General features: G+C 40.4%; 1 protein-coding gene across 3 annotated transcripts in view; it reads right to left on the bottom strand.

The window, feature by feature from the left end:
- Positions 1-20083, bottom strand: part of LOC124383990 (dipeptidyl aminopeptidase-like protein 6) — a 221379-nt gene that overhangs the window by 21671 nt on the left and 179625 nt on the right. For all 3 annotated transcript variants that reach the window (XM_046846426.1, XM_046846427.1, XM_046846425.1), the window contains 9 exons: positions 11682-11776; positions 10553-10627; positions 7660-7712; positions 7312-7393; positions 4684-4804; positions 2022-2176; positions 1124-1221; positions 483-606; positions 336-374 (listed from right to left, as the gene is read on the bottom strand). In XM_046846426.1, coding sequence (XP_046702382.1) covers positions 336-374; positions 483-606; positions 1124-1221; positions 2022-2176; positions 4684-4804; positions 7312-7393; positions 7660-7712; positions 10553-10627; positions 11682-11776 — 842 coding nt within the window. The remainder of the gene's footprint in view (positions 1-335; positions 375-482; positions 607-1123; positions 1222-2021; positions 2177-4683; positions 4805-7311; positions 7394-7659; positions 7713-10552; positions 10628-11681; positions 11777-20083) is intronic.

Raw genomic sequence — 20083 nt, 5'->3', positions numbered from 1 at the left:
GACGCAGTAAGGGTGAGTCTGAAGCGTAATGACGCAGTACGTGTGAGTCTGAAGCGTAATGACGCAGTACGTGTGAGTCTGAAGCGTAATGACGCAGTACGGGTGAGTCTGAAGCGTAATGACGCAGTAAGGGTGAGTCTGAAGCATAATAACGCAGTAAGGGTGAGTCTGAAGCATAATTACGCAGTAAGGGTGAGTCTGAAGGGAAATAATGCACTAAATGTGAGTCTGAAGCGTAATTACGCAGTACGGGTGAGTCTGAATGTGCTAGTACACGAGTCTAAATCTTTAATGAAACACCTGTATGAGTGTGAAGTGTGTATTCTGCTCCTCACCTGTCTGTGCAGCCAGCTCTCACTCTCATCCTCATGTTTCTACAAAAACACAGAGATCTTATCTTATAGCAGGTCACATTAGAGTAAGCAGGTTATTTATCACATCGCAGGTTTTAGTGTGTTTTTTACAGGAGGAGTTTACTGCACCTTGGTACACACTCCTGTAGTGGCTTCACACAGGGTCAGGATGGAAATGTTCTGCGCTCGGTTCAGCCAGTTCACCGCCAGCTTGGTGCTCGTGGCCCACTTCACCATCGTTATATAATATTCCCTGTAAATCATAGCGAAGATGCACAATATGGACAATCGTCTGCAGACAGCTGACTATAAGATTGGCATGTGCTTCCTTTTGAACATATGATTCCCTATTTAGTTTCCACTTCTGGGAAGATGTTTCACTAGATTTCTGTGGAGATTTGTCATCCCCACTCAGCTACAACAGTGTTAGTAAAGTCAGATACTGATGCATGTAAAGTGAGGAGGCCTGGTGTGATGTTCCAATTAATTCCATAGGTGTTCAATACGGGTGGAGCTGGAGATCTTGCACTCCAACCCATGGAAAGTATATCTTCATGCAGCTGGCATTGTGTACAGGGTTTGTATTGTCATGAAGGAAAGGATTTGGATCTCCAAAATGTGTGTGTGTGTGTGTGTGTGTGTGTGTGTGTGTGTGTGTTTTCCCATACACTATATACATCCATATTAGACCAATACTTATAAATGATTATTATAGTTTTTTTAATTATTATTAATATTAATTTTATTATTATTATTATCTGGTTTCTGACCCGATCCTCTGGTCCTCTGGTTTCTTCATCTGAATGGTGTGTAAAGGTCCGTTTAGGTTCACCACGTAGAGTGTGATCACTGGGTTCTCCTCTCCAGCCTGAAGTGAAAAAGAAAAAAAAACACAATCATCTATATAATATATAATAAAAAAAAGTGAAAAAGTGGAGGAAAATTCATAACACCCCCCAATAAATCTGTAATAATAATAATAATAATAATAATAATAATAATAATAACTGCAGTTGGTTATGGAAACAGGTGAACATGTGTGTATATATATATATATATATATATATATATATATATATATATATATATATAGTTGTCCCCTGTTCATAGTGGTAGTTACGTGTTCTTGTTTAAGCCATAAATCATCCTCCATCACTCTTCAAACACACACAGAAAACATTTGCAAGAATATTGCGAGATGAATTTTGTGTACGTTTGTAGAAATATCGCATTTATAGTGAGTACAGTAGTACAGTACTGTAGCGTAGCCCACGCATAGTTTCTCTGCTTGTTTATTGGTTGAAGTCTGCGGGTTAAAGATACATGTCACTGCATTCTTTATTTTTATTGGCTAAATGTAGTGACATATGTCTTTAACTCCACCCTTTTTGACGTCAGAGGACACTACAACCAGTAAATAAGTGGAAGTCTACGATTTCCTGTAACTCTACTCGTTTCTTATGATAACCTGAAATCAGGTCCATTCACGAAGCAAAAATAGTTACGCAAGATTCAAACTGCGATAAATCGAGGGACGACTGTATATATATATATATATATATATATATATATATATATATATATATATATATATATATATATATATATATATATATATGTGTGTGTGTGTGTGTGTGTGTGTGTGTCACTTCATGTTGCCAGACTGACTTTGGGGTAGTGGTACTCTCGGCCGGTCGGGTACAGTGACCCGGTGAACATGGGCAGCTCCATCTTGGGCACCAGAGTGTTGTTGATGGTGGCGTACGCCAGCCGAGCCCCGTCAGGAGACCACCAGTGGGCCAGGTGGGACTGGAAAATCTCCTCTGTGTGAGAAGGAAGAGAGATTAATCTGCTGTTAGTGCACAAACCCTGCTCCATGAAGATCTGCTTTACATGGGGTTGAATTAGAAGATCTCCTGCTATGAAGCTCCAACCCTGTTGAACACCTTTGGAATAAATGTGAACCCTGACTGCACCCCAGGCTTCCTCACCTCACCTGCATCAAGATCAACTGGAGCATCTTCTCAGAAGAGTAAGGGTTATATGAGCAAATGGAGACTAAATGTGGAGCATCCTTTGGCCAAACAAGACCTCTGACGGACACAAAGTAAATCCATCCTCCTGTTCGGTCTAATCTTTTTTTTTTATTTCCAATGTCAATTCATTCCGACTCTCCGCGAGTCTGTACAACTGACAGATGTACGAGTGTCTACAGCGACAGAAATTACAATCTGAATTAATGCCGTAACCATAGAAATGAAGGTCATCTCACAGCGAATCTAACCCAGGAGAGGAACCTGAGCCTTTACTAATTTATTTGGGCTACAAAAGAAATTAAACTCAGAGGAAGAACTAAATGATTTAGAAGAATCTTTGTTAAACTGAATAAATGAGCTTCGTGAAAAAATTAATATATATATATATATATATATATATATATATATATATATATATATATATATATATAGGCTTTGATTGCACTGAATTAAACTGAAGTGTCATTAGGTAGTGCAAGAAAAAATCCTAGCACCCTCTCCTCTCTCTGCTGTGCTTTAATTGGACAGCTGATCTCTCATACGGCGAGTCTCCGAAACCTCGTCTGTTTTAGCCGCCGCTATGATATGAATAATTCAATGTCTTGCCATTTTTTTTCTTCTTCTTTAGAAAGGCGTGTTGCTGTTCAGATGAGTGCGGCTGAATCTGATGAGTTAAACTCGGAGAATAAAAAAAAGGCGGCGATGCAAGACACTGGTGTAAGCTAACATTTCTCTCTCTCTTTCACACACACACACACACACACACACACACACACACACTTAATATTTAATAATAAACTGAATATATATGTATATAGATATTTTTTTTTTACTTGACAAATATTCAAAATCCAACAGAGGGCAGAAGTGAGTCACTGAACCTCATGCAGAACCTTTTCCCAAGAACCTCTGCCTCAGAATCCTTACACCAGAACCTTTTCATCAGAATGTGTAGATCAGGGCCTGTTCCTCAAAAATTCTGTCTCAGATGTTCTATCTTAGACCCTCTGTCTCAGATGCTCAAAGTCTGTGGCCCACCAACCTGAACCTTAAAACCCCTGCCTCAGAACCTCTGTCTTAGGTCTTCTACCTTGGAACATCTGCCTCAGAATCTGTATCCCAGAACCTCTTCATCAGAATTTGTACCTCAAAAACTCTTTCTCTGAACCGTTTCCTCAGAACCTCTGTCTAAGAATGTTTGCCCTATACGCGCTTTCTCAGAACAAGGAATCTCTTCCTCAGCACCTCTCTGTCACAACCTGTGTTTCAGATCCTCTGCCCTAATAACTTGTGCTATATAATCTGTGCCTCAGTACATCTTCCTCAAAACCTGTACCTCAAAACCCCTGCCTCAGAGCCTATTTCTTGAAAACCTCAGCTTTAGACCATTTGCCTCAAAATCACTGCCTCAAAATCTCCCGTATCCCAGCTTGTTAGTTCAAGTGAAGGAAAGATTTCATGCTAGCACATCCAAAAACATCTAATGCAAATGTATGTCTCCAGTTTTGTGTTAACAGTTTGTGGAAGAACCACATACAAAAAAAAGTCGAGTGTCCCATTTCTTATGTCCATATTATGTAGCCGTCCTCCAGACCCATTCTTTTCTTCGGACCTGCTGATTTATCCTGACACTCGACTTTTTCATGAATTTCTAATCACACTCGCTACTTCTAAGGATGGTATCCATGTAGTGTTGGCGGTGCCATTTAGTAACCATGACGACAAACAGTTTTGTACTCGAATATCAAATGTAGATCAGCTCTATAATGATGAAACTGTAATGAATGGACATTCGGTGTTGGGGATGAGGATGGGTTCCCTTTTGAGTCTGGTTCTTCTCAAGGTTTCTCCATATGATGTCTCAGGGAGTTTTTGCCTCACCACTGTCTCCTCTGGCTCATTATCAATACACTTATGGAGATTAAAGCTGCTTTAAGACAATGTCCACTGGTAAAAGCAAAATACACATACAACTTAATTGAAATCAAATTGAATTGAATCGAATAAAATTTAAATGAATCAAAATTAATTGAATCAAATTGAATTGAATGAAATCGAATAATCTTCTCCAAGTAATGGTATTATAGCAGGCTAAATCCACACATTTACAGTATACCTGACTGAACACCTCTCTGTAGACGGATACTAATTAATTCAGGGTTTTTTGTTTGGTATGAGACCCTGTATGCTAATGCTAACTGAGGTACAATTATAAATATTTACCTCAGAAATGGTGTTTTGCAGTAAGAACAGTTGTATAAGATATTTAAATAAGATTACAGTGACTTGTTTACCCTCATACAGCCAATCACTGAGGCCGTTGAATATCACACCCTCTTTGCCGGTGGAAACCAGGCGGATGATTCGGCTCTCCACGGTGGCTCGGTAGAAGATGTTATTCTCGAATATGAAAATCTAAAAAGGAACAACAGAAACATGGAGTTAATAAGTTCTGGTTTTAAATAGGAAAAGTGGAATAATGGATGAGGTTTTGAACGTGGAGCTACAAAAGGTAGAAATGTGAGGTAAAAAGCCCAAAAAAACCCAACACATTCCACCTTTAGCCCCCTGTAATAATGAGCTCCACTCTTCTGGGAAGATGTTTCACTGGATTTTAGGGAGATTTGTGGAGATTCATTTAGCCATTATGGTGTTAATAAAGTGAGGTACTGATGTAGATGAGGTGAGGAGGCCTGGGGTGCAGTCAGCATTCACATTCATCCCAATAAGGTTGGAGTTTTTTAGCAGGAGATCTTCCATTCCAAATGATATACAGCATATCTTCATTACCATGCTGAAAGGGTTTTGGCTCTGCCATCTGAGGAGCATTAATGACCGTCACAAACCATCTCAGATCCACAGAGATAATTCTGGATCCAGAACTCTCAGAACTGTATCCTTGAGCTATTATGTATGTGTGACAAGTAAAATCTTTTTTCTCTTATCTTACATGAAGATCCACATGAGGTTACGACCACATAGACACTGTTGTGTTTTCACTTAATGAGGGTAGGGGTGACATTCAAGCATTCCATAAATCTCCTGAGAAGTTTCAATATGCAGAAAGTCCACCTCTCTGCATAACCCAGCTATGATGGTGCAGTTTTATCTGTCGAAAATGTTCATATGTTTCGTGTTTAATGAGATGCCGATGGGACACTAATGAGAAGCTCTTCTCCGCTTCACTGAGAAACAATCCTTAATTATCATTTAATTGTTCAACTTCTTCATATTTCCCCAATTTTCACCCAAGTCCTACCCAGCAGCCAGCCCTCCTCTCTCCCATGACAGCTAGCAGCTGGAGGATGAAAGCTAACATGCACTTCCTCTGAGAAACAAGAAGTTGGCCAACTGAATCTTTTCCACCTGCTGCTTATGTTCAACCACATTGCAACTGAACGCTCCAAGGAATGTGCCAACTGTGCTAACTGCGCTAACTGTGCTAACTGTGCTAACTGCGAGCTCTTAATAACAGGGTCAATGCACTCCACATGAGCTCTGGTGTATTATCACTCCTTATTTATCATTTAGTGTCCTCAAGTCCTTTCTGTTATACCTTTCTGTTATACCAATCTCCTCTCAAACTCCATGTGTCACTTCTTCCAAGCTGTAAACAGAACTCTTTTAGTATAAAATATTGACTACATACAGGTGGCTTTTGGTTTTTCTACTGATCTATAAACTCTCTCTCAGCTGCTCCACTGATCCCTCCATCATCTATCACTACTCCACTGATCCCTCCATCATCTATCACTGCTCCACTGATCCCTCCATCATCTATCACTGCTCCACTGATCCCTCCATCATCTATCACTGCTCCACTGATCCCTCTATCATCTATTACTGCTCCACTGATCCCTCCATCATCTATCACTGCTCCACTGATCCCTCTATCCTCTACCACTGCATCACACTCTCCATCCTCTATTACTGCACCATGCTCCCTCCATCATCTATCACTGCTCCCATGGAAGGCTATGGAATTGTTAGGAAAGAAGGAATCACAACTTCAGGTGCACCACTCTGGAACTCAAACTCTGCCATTTCTCAAAATCTTTTGATTTTCTCTCACAAATTTTAGAATATTTTGGATATCACCAGCATCTGGAACAATTCGAAAACACAAGGAATAGTGATGAGACAGAGGTGGAGACATTAGAAAAATGGAATTGTGGTAGCGTAGGAAGGTGGTGGCATGGAGAGGCGATACTTTAGTGGTTAAGCCTTTGGACTTTGAAACTGGGGGTCATGAGTTCAAGTCCCAGCCAAACAAAGATATGATTCCTGGGCCCCTGAGCAACGCCTTAATCACACAGATATTCAGTTGTATTAATAAAATAAATGTAAATCGCTCTGGAAAAAGCGCCTGTCAAATGCCGCAAATGTAAATGACAAGGGACCAATGATGAGACTGGGTGGAGACACAACATAAATCAAAATGCACATGGTTTACACTAGCAATGCAGATCGACATGCTTTCCGCAGGTAAGGGATCATCTTTGACAAAGTCTACATGTGTATGTAGATGTGTGATGAAGACTAATGGGGCTTTCGTGAGCTACATGATTTCTTGCTAGACACTGTGGGTGTTTGGGTTGGGATTGTTTGTGCTTATTGGAATTTAGGTGTACTATTAAGGTAATAATGTTATATACGTTGGGCTGGAATATTTGCTCTTACTATTAAGTGGTACTGTCTCTTTAAGTAGCTGTGGCTGTGGGGGGCACACAGTTTTTTTACCTACTAAGGTGGAGATATTATTGTGTTTTGGAAACAGGAGTTGCATGTTTTAAACATACAAGGTCCCCTGGAGTGGAATCTTTTAAACCACGGGACATGAGTAAGCCTGTCTTTACAGGGGTTTATTATTTAATTGGTGTGAATCTAGAGTATAAAGGAAAGTTTAGAGGTTTTGGTCTCACCAGCTGCTGGCCACGTGGTCCCCATCCTGCATATTGAAGAGGAGCGTTCCGCACCTCTGGAGGATTCAGAATCCATGTTTCCCTGTGAAGAACCCACACATACATGCTGATTTTGATCGCTGGTCATCCTCTGACAGGGACTTATAAAATGATTATTCACAGTGCGTGCTCCTGTTTTAATAAAACACTCAAAGACAAGATGGTGTGAAGAACATTTGACACATCATACACCAGACCCCTTCCATTATTAGTAAATAAACATCTGCTTGCAGCAAACAATTGCACATGTTTTTAAGCCATTTGAGCATAATCCAGTGTGTGTGTTGTTTTGGGTGTGTTTGTACTTACGGAGACTCCAAACTACATATGATGTAGTATGCAGTGAAGGAGTGCTGATATATCTGCAAAAGCAAAAGAAAGTCTTAGTTGGCTCTTCTAGCAGCTCCAAGAGAGCTCACTAGCTGTGATGATTGGTTGGTTGATTGAGGTAGGTGGGGTCAGCCAGGTTGATCAGTTGGTGAGTGTGTTTGATCCTTTTGTGGGGGAGTGGTGGTGGTGGTTGTAAGGGGTAATTTGATTGATAAATGATCTGGCTCATTGATCAGTGGCTGAGTGGGTATGGTAGATCATGGCTGGGTGGTTGAGTGGCTTGGCAGTTAAGGTTTAGGTTGAAAGATCAGGTGGGTAGATGAATGGTTTGGTAGATCATGGCTGAGTGGGAAAATGGGTTGGTAGATCGGGTTGGTAGATTGTGGTTGGGTTGTTAAGTGGGGTGATCCTTCAGGTGGTTAATTGATGAGAGGTAAGTATAGTTAATCTTTCTGTGGGAGATTGACTTGGTATATCATCTAATAGATAAGTTGGGGGTTTGGTTGGATAAGTGGGTTGAGCAGTCACAGGCTTGATGAATAGTTGGCTAATGCAGGGTGGTGATAGTTTTGCGTGTTTGCTTCCTGTTAAAGAACCATTAGTATTTCAGGACATGTGATTAAGGAAGATTTGGTCGGTCAGTGGTGGGTTTGGGTGAATGGACTGTTAGGTCAGAGGTAGGTGGATGGTGAGAGGTTCGTTGCTTAGTAGATCTTTGGAATGTAGTTCAGAGATAGGTGGTTTAGTGGGCTGTTGGATCAGGCTTAGGTTGGGTAGTTGAGTGGGGTGGTAGAAAATGGGTGGGTGGTTGAGTGAGTTGATATATAATGGCTGGGTGCTTAAGTGGGCTGGAAGATCATGGCTAGGTGGTTGAGGGGGGCTGGTAGATAAGGGTTGTGTGGTTAAAGGGGGCTGGTAGATAATGGCTGGGTGGATGAGATGGTAGATTTTTCAGTTGATTGGTGAGGGGTGTATCAGGTGTATGGTATATCATTTAACAGATGGGTTGGTGTTTAAAGCATTGGGTTGAGCGGTTGGTTGAAGATCGGTTGATGCAGGCGGATGGTTTTGCTTGGTCTCATCCTGTTAAAAAACCTTTAGCAGAATCTTTAGGACAGTTATCATTATCTCCCACCTCTCTCTGTATTACACTGCACAACATAATTTTTTTTTTCTTCGAATTTTGCTTCTTGAAAAGTTTTCGCTTATTGGTATTTGGTACCTATCAGTGCACATATATAGTTTTGGTTTTTGCTGCATCACGTGGGAATTCTGAGAAATAGACAATTAACTGTTTACCTGCAATAACCTATTTAATCGTGTTTATAGTGTTTTGTGTTTCTAATACGCTATTAAGTTCAACATAATAAAAAGTGTTTTGCTCCTGAATTTCGTTTGTATTCAATTTTTTTTGCATCATGTTGAAACGTCCAACGTAGTCAGCAAACATTGGTGGATTCAAGTTGCCCTGATATCGTTTTTCATTGTAGCAATGTCCTGGTGAAACCTTTACAGGGAAGAAGTCCAAGTGTGAGTGCAGGAAATGAATCTTGAGTGACGTTGCATTTCATTGTTTTGTTAAGCTTTGAGAAGTGTGTCTACCAGATGAATGTAATGTGGGGCTCTGTAATTGCCAAGAAAATTGTCTTGACTTCTTGCTTTTGGCAGAGAAACCTGACACATTAGTCAAACAGAGGTAACAGTCCGTCACATGGTCTTTCTGTTCTCGCCATACCATAGGGACGCTAACGGCATTGTCTTTCGAGTGCCTCTGAGCCGAACTTTTTTAGACAGACAGCAAATGTGAGGCGCCCATTCCTTGTCTTGATCACCAATTTTACAGCCGAAGTACAGATGATATGCGTTCTTCACAAGAGCAGTCATTGAGCGTCTCTGATTATCAAGTGTATACTCGCCACAAATATAGCAGAATGCATAGCGGCTGTTCCGACACTGACGAGACGTATCGACCGACACCAATCGTCCTGTAAATTTAGAACATCTAAATGACTTGTTACAGTGCTAATGAGTCAATGCTATATTCTGAAACTAAACGTATACACTATAAGGTCTATATTTTTTTTCGATAAGCAGCATCTGTGTATGCAAACCACTTTTATAGCCTGCTGAGACACGGTCACGCTGGTTACGGCCTGCTCTGGCATGCCCGGGCTGCATACTTCGACAGAACAGCTTCCAAACTGGCCTGAGTTCATGCCTGGACATGCCCAGACTACACAAAACATTGTTCATAGGGTTCTTACAGAAACGAACATTTAGTACACAAATAGAATAAATAAAAAAAAAGACAAAACTAAAGACTGCAATGAAACCGCAAATTTGGATGTGATTTTCGTGATCAGCAACCAATAATTTATAAGGAACCCCCAACAGTGTTCAAGCAGCAAAACCATTGTTGTGCAGTGATTTCAGCCTTGACGGAGACACCGCAATGCATGCTGGGAAACGTACACACCACCAACCCATGTCATATCGAAGAAATGTGATTTGCTGCACATTAGCATGCTGGACATGCATTTGCTTGTTTCTTCTATAACTTACAAACACACACACACAACACACACACACATGAAATAGAGTGAGAAGAGAAGACTAGACAAGAGAGGGTCACTAGGACTGAAAGGTAAACAAGAAGACAAAGAGCACGAAGGAAAATCCTCTGTGAAGGACAAGTATGTGTGTGTGTGTGTGTGTGTGTGTGTGTAATGACAGTTAGGGGACAGAGCTGTCATCCATCAAGGCGATGTTGCGACGGACATGGAATAAGAAACTAGTTCACACATTTTCCCCTCTAACCCCTTCGGTCCCTGAACAGTGTGTGTGTGTGTGTGTGTGTGTGTGTGTGTCTTACCGGCTGCACGTTGTAAGCAAGCACCACATGCTTCATGTCTGGAGAAAGCTCATAGTCACTGGCCTTATACATTTCCTGTACAGTAGAAATAAAGAAGAAATGACAGACGTTTTTGATTCCAAAGTCTAGACTGAGAGACACAGAGGCGGAGTCACAGCCACGACATCATCAGTGGAAGCCTTATTGTAAAATCGGCGCTGACCTGCAGTGATTAATTACAAATACTTAGTAATGTTAATTGCGGAAATATACAGGCAACACAATGGACTCATTGTTATTGCTGAATTTAAATATCGTCTTATTTTTATTTATTTATTTTTTTCTTATCGTTTCTTCTTACTTATTACATATTACAGCCTACTTTTGTTAAGTCTGCATTTTCTATCCCAGGAGTTTCTTCATATAAAAATATAATCAGTTTAATAACCGACATATCGAAAATGAAAAGCTGGAAAAAACCCGAGCAGTTGCAGAACCCGACTCTGAATACTTCTACATACATGGTATGCCAAAAGTATTGGGACACCAGCCGTTTTTGCTTCTTCCCCAAACTTTTGGAGGCACACAATTAAATAACATGCCATGTATTAGCAGAAAATTTCCCGGTCACTTGAACTAGGAGACAAAAACCTGTTCCGATATGACAATGCAAACCCTGTGCACAAAGCCGGCCCCATGAAGATCTACGTTACATGGATTAGAGTAAAAGATCACCTGCAGACTGCACTCACCTCACATCCATCAGTACCTTACTTTACTAACACCCTGGAAGCTAAATAAGCTCAAATTTCCACAAAAATCTTGTGGAACATCTCCTGAGAAAAGTGGAGCTTATTATAACAGCAAACGTGGAATTGGATGTTCAAAAAGAAGCCCATATCAATTTTATACTGTGGTGTCCACAACCTTTTGTCCATATAGTGTAGACTTCATTTGGTCAACAGAAATGCGCTCTGTGTTAATCGTACCTACATAAAATTCAAATTAGAGCCGTTAAAATGAACTTGTGTTAACGTTCATTCTGACAGCCCTAATATATATATATATATATATATATATATATATATATATATATATATATATATATAAATACTGTATATATATACAATCTATAGAAAGAAAGACTTACAAACTTCCTGTTGGGCACCAGCACTGTGCTTTCGTTCGTCTCCATGTTAAACTTGACCACATCGCCTTCGCGAGTGCGATACAGGAGCTCCGTACCTACAGAGGGACACAGACACAAAACATTATGATCTACAACCGCAAAAAATGACAGAAACTCCAGAGGAACCTGAAAATCAGAACAAAATGAAACTATTGTTCTTATACAAAACACTCAACCAAAGCAGATTTCTTTTATTTGAAATGTTTGTTTTAGCAGAGATACTGGTTACCTTGAAATAATATACTTTAACATTTCCATATACTTTAACACCCATGTTGTGGAAATATTTCACCAAATCTGAAATGGAAATGTTTTTTACATACAGTCGACTACTTTCTAACTTCATCTCAGCATCTTCACAGATCATTATTCCCAGGAAATCTGTGACATTGTCTAATACTAATAGTAATACTGTCTGCAATGCTCCAAAGAGCATTGTCCAGTTTGCCTCCAAAGATGGATGTTTTTCCATCAATAGATGAGCTTTTAAAACTACAGGTCAGTGAGATGTCTTTCATTAGAACTTGAATGTGATCTTATGAATGTGATCTTCCACTGGTTGAGAAAGTCGGTAGTATTCAGAGCTATAATATACAGAAAATGAAAAATAAAATACATGTGCATGTGAAGTGTATTTCCTAGCAGCCTAGAGTTGTTTTACACCATCTGACCCTGAGCACTTACAACAACTGTAGAATTGCAGCCTAGTTTCACAAACTCTTAGATATGTAGGTGGAAGTGTGGACCTGAAGGAGTGGAGTTTCTCTTGATATAATGGCAGACATGCCGTAAGTAAATCAGTGGCCACCCTTATTCAGACTGTTTTAAATTCTTCTTCATACAATTGAGCAGGTGAGGGCCTCGTTCAAGAGCCCTGCAGGTGCAGCTTGGTGTTGTAGAGATTTGACCTCACAACCATTCAGTCAGAAGTCCAAAATTATAAATCGAAGCTACCACTTCTTGACTTATTTCACCTTAGAAATATTGCTAAAATTAGAAATATGATGTCTTTAGAGGATGCAGAAAAACTAGTTGATGCTTTTGATACATCTAGATTAGACTACTGTAATGCTTTACTGTCTGGGTGTCAGGGTAAGTGCAGAAATAAGCTTCAGTTAGTTCAGAATGCAGCAAGAGTCCTCACTAGATCTAGGAAATATGACCACATCAGCCCTGTTTTAATCGTCTACACTGGGTCCCAATTACATCTCACACTGATTATAAAATACTACTACTGATGTACTTCTACTGACAGAAACCAAATGGGCCAATGCAGAACCGCAGAAGTTAATAACAGGAAGGTTTAAACATGCTCTGGCTTTTGAAGTAACACCTCAGCCTCAGGGACCTGCATGGTGGATGATCCACAAATGGGTTAAAAATCTGTTGGGAGACAGCTATGGAAGGAGTTTCCAGTGTCAGTGTTTTGAATTAGCCAAAGCTAAAGCTTCAACTCTGCAAATTTGTGGCCACTCAAGAATCTGACCATCTAGATTTTCTTTATTACAAAAACAAAACAAAAAAAGACAGGCTTCTTGTATTGATCCAATCTCAGGACCGGCACGAAGACTTATGTGAAAACCAAAAAAAATCGTAAGGTCATACACAGGAATCATCCAAAATGTCAAATTCAGGCAGGGATAATCCGAAAGTCAAAGTTCAGTAGTCGAAACAGTCCAGCAAAAGGTCACAAATACATCTTGAGCAGAATAACACCACCTAGAACACGCAAACGTGGCAATACTTTACTGATATAATGCTAACACCATTTACTAGTAACAGAAAGTGGGTTGTTATGAGGCATGGGAGGGGACTAACTGGTCAGGGTCAATGAGAACAGGAACTGATTTGCTCCTTGTGCCATAATATTAAACAACAAGTCCTTCTTTAGTTCTAGAACATTATTGAAAAAGTGCTGTGGAATAGAACACTCAGGGGTGTGTTGCAATTGGAATATAATCAATGTCAGGGTGCTAAGAGTAGCTCTGGAGAATTATTCTATACAGACTGTGGTGAATTTGTTGGTAGTATCCCTGAAACTTAACCAAGACTCATTTGTTTTCACAAAACCCCAGATCTGCTTGTCCAAAAAACATTCTTTGTAAAGCATTGTGGCTCACCAATGTATATATAACAAAATTTAGATTGGAACATCATTTATTGTTTAGAGCAGTGGTCCCCAACCTTTTTTGCACCACAGACCGGATTAATGTCAGACAATATTTTCACGGACTTGGGGGTGTTTGAATTTAGCGGTAATGTATTATGCGTTAGGGGCCGGAGCAGCCCATTTAAGAAGGTAGCGGATGTAGGTAAGACATGTGACCGAGGCATCTTCACATGCATTAAGAGTGAGTCATAGACAGAGGTCTAGTGGTTAGGATGCGGCGCTCTTACTGCTGCGGCCTGGGTTTGATTCCCGGTCAGAGAACCAACCCCAGCCATTAGGGTTGCACAAGCCAGTGCACTCTTAATGCCGGCCCCAAGCCCGGATAAATGGGGAGGGTTGCGTTGGGAAGGGCATCCAGCGTAAAAACATGCCAAATCAAACATGCGGATCATGAATATAAATGATCCGCTGTGGCGACCCCTAATGGGAGAAGCCGAAAGAAATTTTACGTATTCTTTCTGTGCGGCACAGTACCAATTGACCCATGGACCGGTGCCGGTTCACGGCCCAGGGGTTGGGTACCACTGGTCTAGAGGAGACTAACACAATCATCAACATGATCCATTTTTTCTCCTTTTTTTAAACATTTGCCTGTAATTTTACATCTCCTCTTCTGGCTGTGTTTCTTCTCTCAGACTTGATTCGGAACTCCATGCAATTGAAAGAGTTCCTTGTGTCTTGCGCAGATTCAAGACTCCCCACGCAAGATGCAGCAAAGCCGCCCTGAAACATAACCAAGCCTCCTTTGCTTTCATAGAAGCTGTCGACTTCTTTTCTTCGACTAATGTCTCTTGGCAAAAGCTCCAGATTTGTCTGTCCAAAGGTCATTCTTTATTAAGCGATAAAGAAAACAATTAGAACATCCTTTCTTGCCTAAAGGGAACCAACACTTTTGTCGACATCCAACTCAAATGAACAATTTTTTCTCTTCTTTATAAAGGTTTGCCTGTAACTTCTGAGTTCCTTCTCTCAGAATTAATTTAGAAGTGATGTGTTCTGCTCGCGAGCTCTCTTCCGTCCTCATCGCTCAACCCCGGTACCGCCTCGGGCCTTGTCCTGAACCTAATCTCCCCTGCACTATTGATGTGCACTATCTCCAACAGAGTGCACTCTCTGTCACCTGCTATCTTCAGAATTCGTTTACCGGCGCTGGACTGCACACTTTGATCCGTTCCCAACTTCTACACAACTGTTTCTTATAGCATTTCCAATCTCCGGGCATCAACTCTTCTGCGGTGAACACACTCCTTGAAGCACTTTCTGCTACTGCTTTCCTTTTCCACTCTTGTGATTTGTGGACTGCGAAGGAATCATCTCCCTTAATCTGATGGTTATCGCCATATAGATAAAAATCAGGCTGGGTTAAAGGGTTAAAACATCATACACCTGTTTGGATGACTGTGAAATGCAGAAATAAAAAAAAAAGGATCTCTGGAATAGAGAAACAGATGGTGGAGGCCACACCGAGTGCGAACTGTTTCAATCCTGGTGTGACATAGCTGTTTGGTTGCCACCCCATGCTGAAGGATCTGATCATTCTGTTTCACTAATGAGATGATTATGGAGCCATTTAATCACAATTACCAATCAGCAGTGGCGTGCAGAATGAGAACGAGAGTCCATTACAAAAAAAAAAGAGGACGAAGGACGTACGTGACAAATTCTCAAAGAGACTAGACAGATACATGTTTCATTGAAAGCAGCGGGCTGGTGGATAATTGTGAATGATGTGAAAACCAATTGGCAAAATTATGGACAAAATGTTTGTGGACACTTGACTATTAGATGTGCTTCTTTTTGAACGTTCCATTCCAAATTTAAATCCCATTTGCTCTTATGAAAAGCTCTACTCTTCTGGAAAGATGTTCCACTAGATTTTTGAGGAGATTAATTCAGATAAATGGGTGTTAGCACTTTAAGTCAGGTAAGTTGAGGAGATCCTCCACTCCAACCCAGGTAAAGCATATCTTCATATACAGGTCATGGGAAACGTTATGGCAGGTTGAGTTAGCAAGAGCAAGAAGATCAGAAGCTGTAACTTCAGAAGGAGTTGAAGTTGGTCCACTTCAAATGAACATCCAAGAGATTACTTTTATATGATATGGATCTTTTGGGAAGTGTTTTTTTACCTGATTGGAGAATTTATTTATATTAATAGTACAAAAATACTGCCAAATAGCCAAAAGTTTGGGGAAACCTGACCATAAGATTGCTACTGTATGTGCTACTTTTTTGAACATCCCATTACATATATAGTCCCAATTTGCTGTTAGAATAACCTCCACTGCTCTGGGAAGATGTTCCACCAGATTTTGTGGAGATTTGTAAAGGTTTAAACAAGTACTGATGTAGGGGAGTCGAAGAGGTCTGGGGTACAGTACCAATTCATTCCAAAAAAGGTGTCCGATAGCAAGAGATTTCATTCCAGCCGACGTAAAGCAGATGTTCATGGAGCTGGATTAGTGCACAGGGGTTCGCATTGTCATGCTGAAACACGATTGGCTCTCCTTGTTCAAGTGAAGGAAATATTTCATGCTCCCACATCCAAAGATGTCGTACAGATTGGAAAAGAACCACGTATTCCCAGAAAAGTCAGGTATCCCAAAGATGTCCATAAAGCCAGTGGTGTCCCACCAAATGACTTGTTTTCTAATGCAAGCCATTTTTTTTTCATCTTACAAACATTGTGGCTGAAAAGCTGATTCATATTTTCTATTCTCCCACATTGATCAGTGTAGCGCACTCGTCTCTGAGGTGAATAAATCCATGCTAAATAAATTACAGCATGTTTCAGATAGAATCCTGACTTGGGCTCGGACAGTGATCAGATCGCTCCATTTCTAAAATCCTTACAATCGGACTGATTCGGGTTTCGGATTGATTTTCAATTTTAAAAGATCTCTCTGGATTGGCTCTTCAGTATTGCTCTGAGCTTTGGTCACAAGATAAAGATGATAATCAGTACAAACCTACAAAAACCTAATACAATATCATACAATATCTTATACAGTGATCATGTGACATTTATGCACAGCCATGAAGTATTTTGAAATTCATTTTGTCATACAGATGTTGATACACTTGGTCATTTTTTTGTTAGTTTGTTCGTTTATAAAGCACTATATACCGTATTTTCCGGACTATAAGCCGCTACTTTTTCCCACGCTTTGAACCCCGCGGTTTAAACAACGAAGCGGTTACTTTATGTATTTTCCCGGTTTCACAAACTTCAAGCCAAAAATCTGAGCCCCATAACATTAGACCAATGAAATTGCCGAACAGGTTCAATGAAACTCTATATATTAAATCAGATGCGCTCCCACTGAATTGGCCGCACCACATCATAAATATGGATGAGGTTCCTCTGACGTTTGACCTGCCGCTCACTCGGACTGTCTACAGGAAATGCGAATCATTCGTCACGCTAAAAACAACCGGGCATGAAAAAACACACTTCACCTGTGTTCTGAGCTGCACGGCATCGGGAGAAAAGCTTCACCGATGGTGATTTTTAAACGCACGACGATGCCAAAAGATAAACTCCCGAGAGAAATAGTTGTGAAAGGAAGGAGGAAGACAGTGAACAATGACTTCCTTGGTAGTCTACTGTTTAGATACAAGCCGTGTAACAGACACTGTCTTTCGTTAAAGCCTGTGTAGAGTTCATTAGTTTCAGTACTGCGGCTTATAGAAAGGTGCGGCTTATTTATGTTCAAAATAAAATTCTTTGTCAAATTCAGTGGGTGCGGCTTAGATTTGCATTTAATAGTCAGGAAATTACGGTAGTTATTATTAGTACACTATAGGAATAAAAAACTTGCTTCTTTTAGAACGTCGCATTCCACATTTAGTCTCTACTTCCTGTTATATTAACCTCCACTCCTCTGGGAAGATGTTCCACTAGATTTTGGAGTGTACTTGTGGAGATTTAGCTAGAAGATCTACTAGGAAATCTTTCACTCCAACCCAACGAAGCTGCCTCTGGGTCTCTTAGTTCAAGCAAGGGAAAACTTTGTTCTAAACAATTGTGTGCCTTTAACTTTAAGGTAACAGTTTGAGGAAAAAAACACCTAAAGTGTAAGTACGTTTGTAAATGCAGTGCACACGAGAGACCTGCGGTACCACAGGACCCGACACAAATTAGATTTGATGGTGAAAGCGGGTTCAGGTTCCTAAAACAAATAAACTGTTATGTATCTACTGCACAAAAACAACAAATAGCAACTAAAATAAAGTGCATGATTTCCAGGCAGAAGGTCGGAAGCGAACTCTCGTGTGGTTCATGTGTGGTAACTACTAGAGCACACCGAGGCACAATATCTGAGGCGCAGGACCGCGGAGAATCACTGAGTGCTCCAGATATCAGTTCATTATTGAAGAAAGGAACAAACAACACAACAAAACCTTCAGCTGCTTTTATAACATCTCGCTGATGTCCCGAAAACTTCCTTGTTCATGTCCATGTTCATCATTTACACAAAAACTCAATGAAATCAAACTTTTATTTTCTGTTTTTTTATTCATATTTAAACAAAAACAAAAAACCAGAGTAGCAGCACAAAGCAGTAAGTGCACTGAAAATAAAGCTACTTCTATGTTTTACCTGCGGGTTTTTTCGTGGGCAGGAGCGTGCAGGTCTCAAATGTACACGTATGCCGTATTATAAGACTTCTGCCCGACAGCTCGCACGCAATATATCCAAATTAAATTCCAGCTCTGTTATTGGATAATTGTCAATACGTTGATACGCCGTCCACCAGTCAAGCCCTCGGCCGATCTTTCAGCTAATCGATTCTGACAGGCCGATGCAGATTAGTCAATAATGCACACTAGATCTCTGGTTTAAAGCTGCCAGGTCGGGTTTTGAAGCACAAAACGCACCACATGATGGAATTCGGTGTGAATATGAGTGCATGGCTCACTCACACAGCGTACTAATCACATCACCACCATGCTACCCTGAACGCTTCTCCCAGCTCCCCCATACAGTGCCCAGGAAACCAGGGATGATGAATAAACAGGTGGAACAACAGCTTTTCAATGCAAAAGTCATATTTTTCATAATTGTATCGTAATCCAGGTGGTCCATTCTCTCCTCACACGGCTGTTCACAAAGCTCGGGAAACAAGCATGAGCAAGTCATGAGCTAATCACGCTTAATCAGGTTGATTTAGCGGAAGCCCCTGAGAAAACGGTGTGGTTTTATTTAATAACAGTGAATTTAACATAGTGAGGCCACAATAGGCCTCTTAATAGGCTCTGATCATGACTTCATAGTATTAGAGTCCAGATGCTGAACTCTAGACCTTTCACCATTTAGCACATCATGAACTGAAAAATACAACAAAGAAAACTCTGAACTGTTAAGCAGCTAGAATCCTGTATCAGACACTAACATTCCTTTCCCAAAAATTCTTCAACTGGTCTCCTCGGTCCCCAGAAGCTTAAACCCAGAAGACGTGATGCTACACAGCGGTCATTTTCCTTCGTTTAAACATCTGCTATGTTTTCTATGTTCTATTGGGAGTAAAATATGGGTTTATGAGATTTGCAAATGATTGCATTCTGTATTTATTGACATCTTTTAGAAAGTCTTAACTTTTTTGGAATTAAGGTTGTAGCTCAAAATATTTCAACATGACAAATATATATATCAAAGTTGTCATGGAACAGCACAATTTAGAGTCCATTTTTCAACAGACACCTTGGCATTTAAAGATGGTCGCACACATTAGTATTCTAGGATTAGCATTAGGATTAGCATTAGGCAATTCTAGGATTAGCATTAGGCAATGTCCACAGTAGTACATTTTAGAATGAAAACACATTTTTCTTTCCGTTTTAGTCTTCCGTCCACACTGAGACGCCATTGTCAGTCAACGAAAACGTAGCAATTTAAAAAACAGCAGTCGCAGTGTGGACTGTGAAAACCGTGACGTTTCAAAGAGCCGGCAAAGTAAATAACCGCCAGGCGGAAATGATGCAGGTCGAAGCATCACAATTACTTACATTGTGCCCATAAGCGTTTTCAGATGTTTCGGTGTGGATGAACCACTTTTGGGGAACATTTGAAAACAAAAGTATGAGCATTTTTAGACGAAAGCGCAGTTTTCAAATTTATCTGGATTAGGGTAGATGTAGATTCGGTCTCCAACATAGTGATTAAGCACACCTGGCTCTAATTACAAACTCA

The sequence above is a fragment of the Silurus meridionalis genome, chromosome 4 (assembly GCF_014805685.1).
Source record: "Silurus meridionalis isolate SWU-2019-XX chromosome 4, ASM1480568v1, whole genome shotgun sequence".
NCBI lineage: Eukaryota > Metazoa > Chordata > Actinopteri > Siluriformes > Siluridae > Silurus > Silurus meridionalis.
Note: the sequence above shows the minus strand (reverse complement) of the source record. Positions and strands in the feature narration are given on the sequence as shown.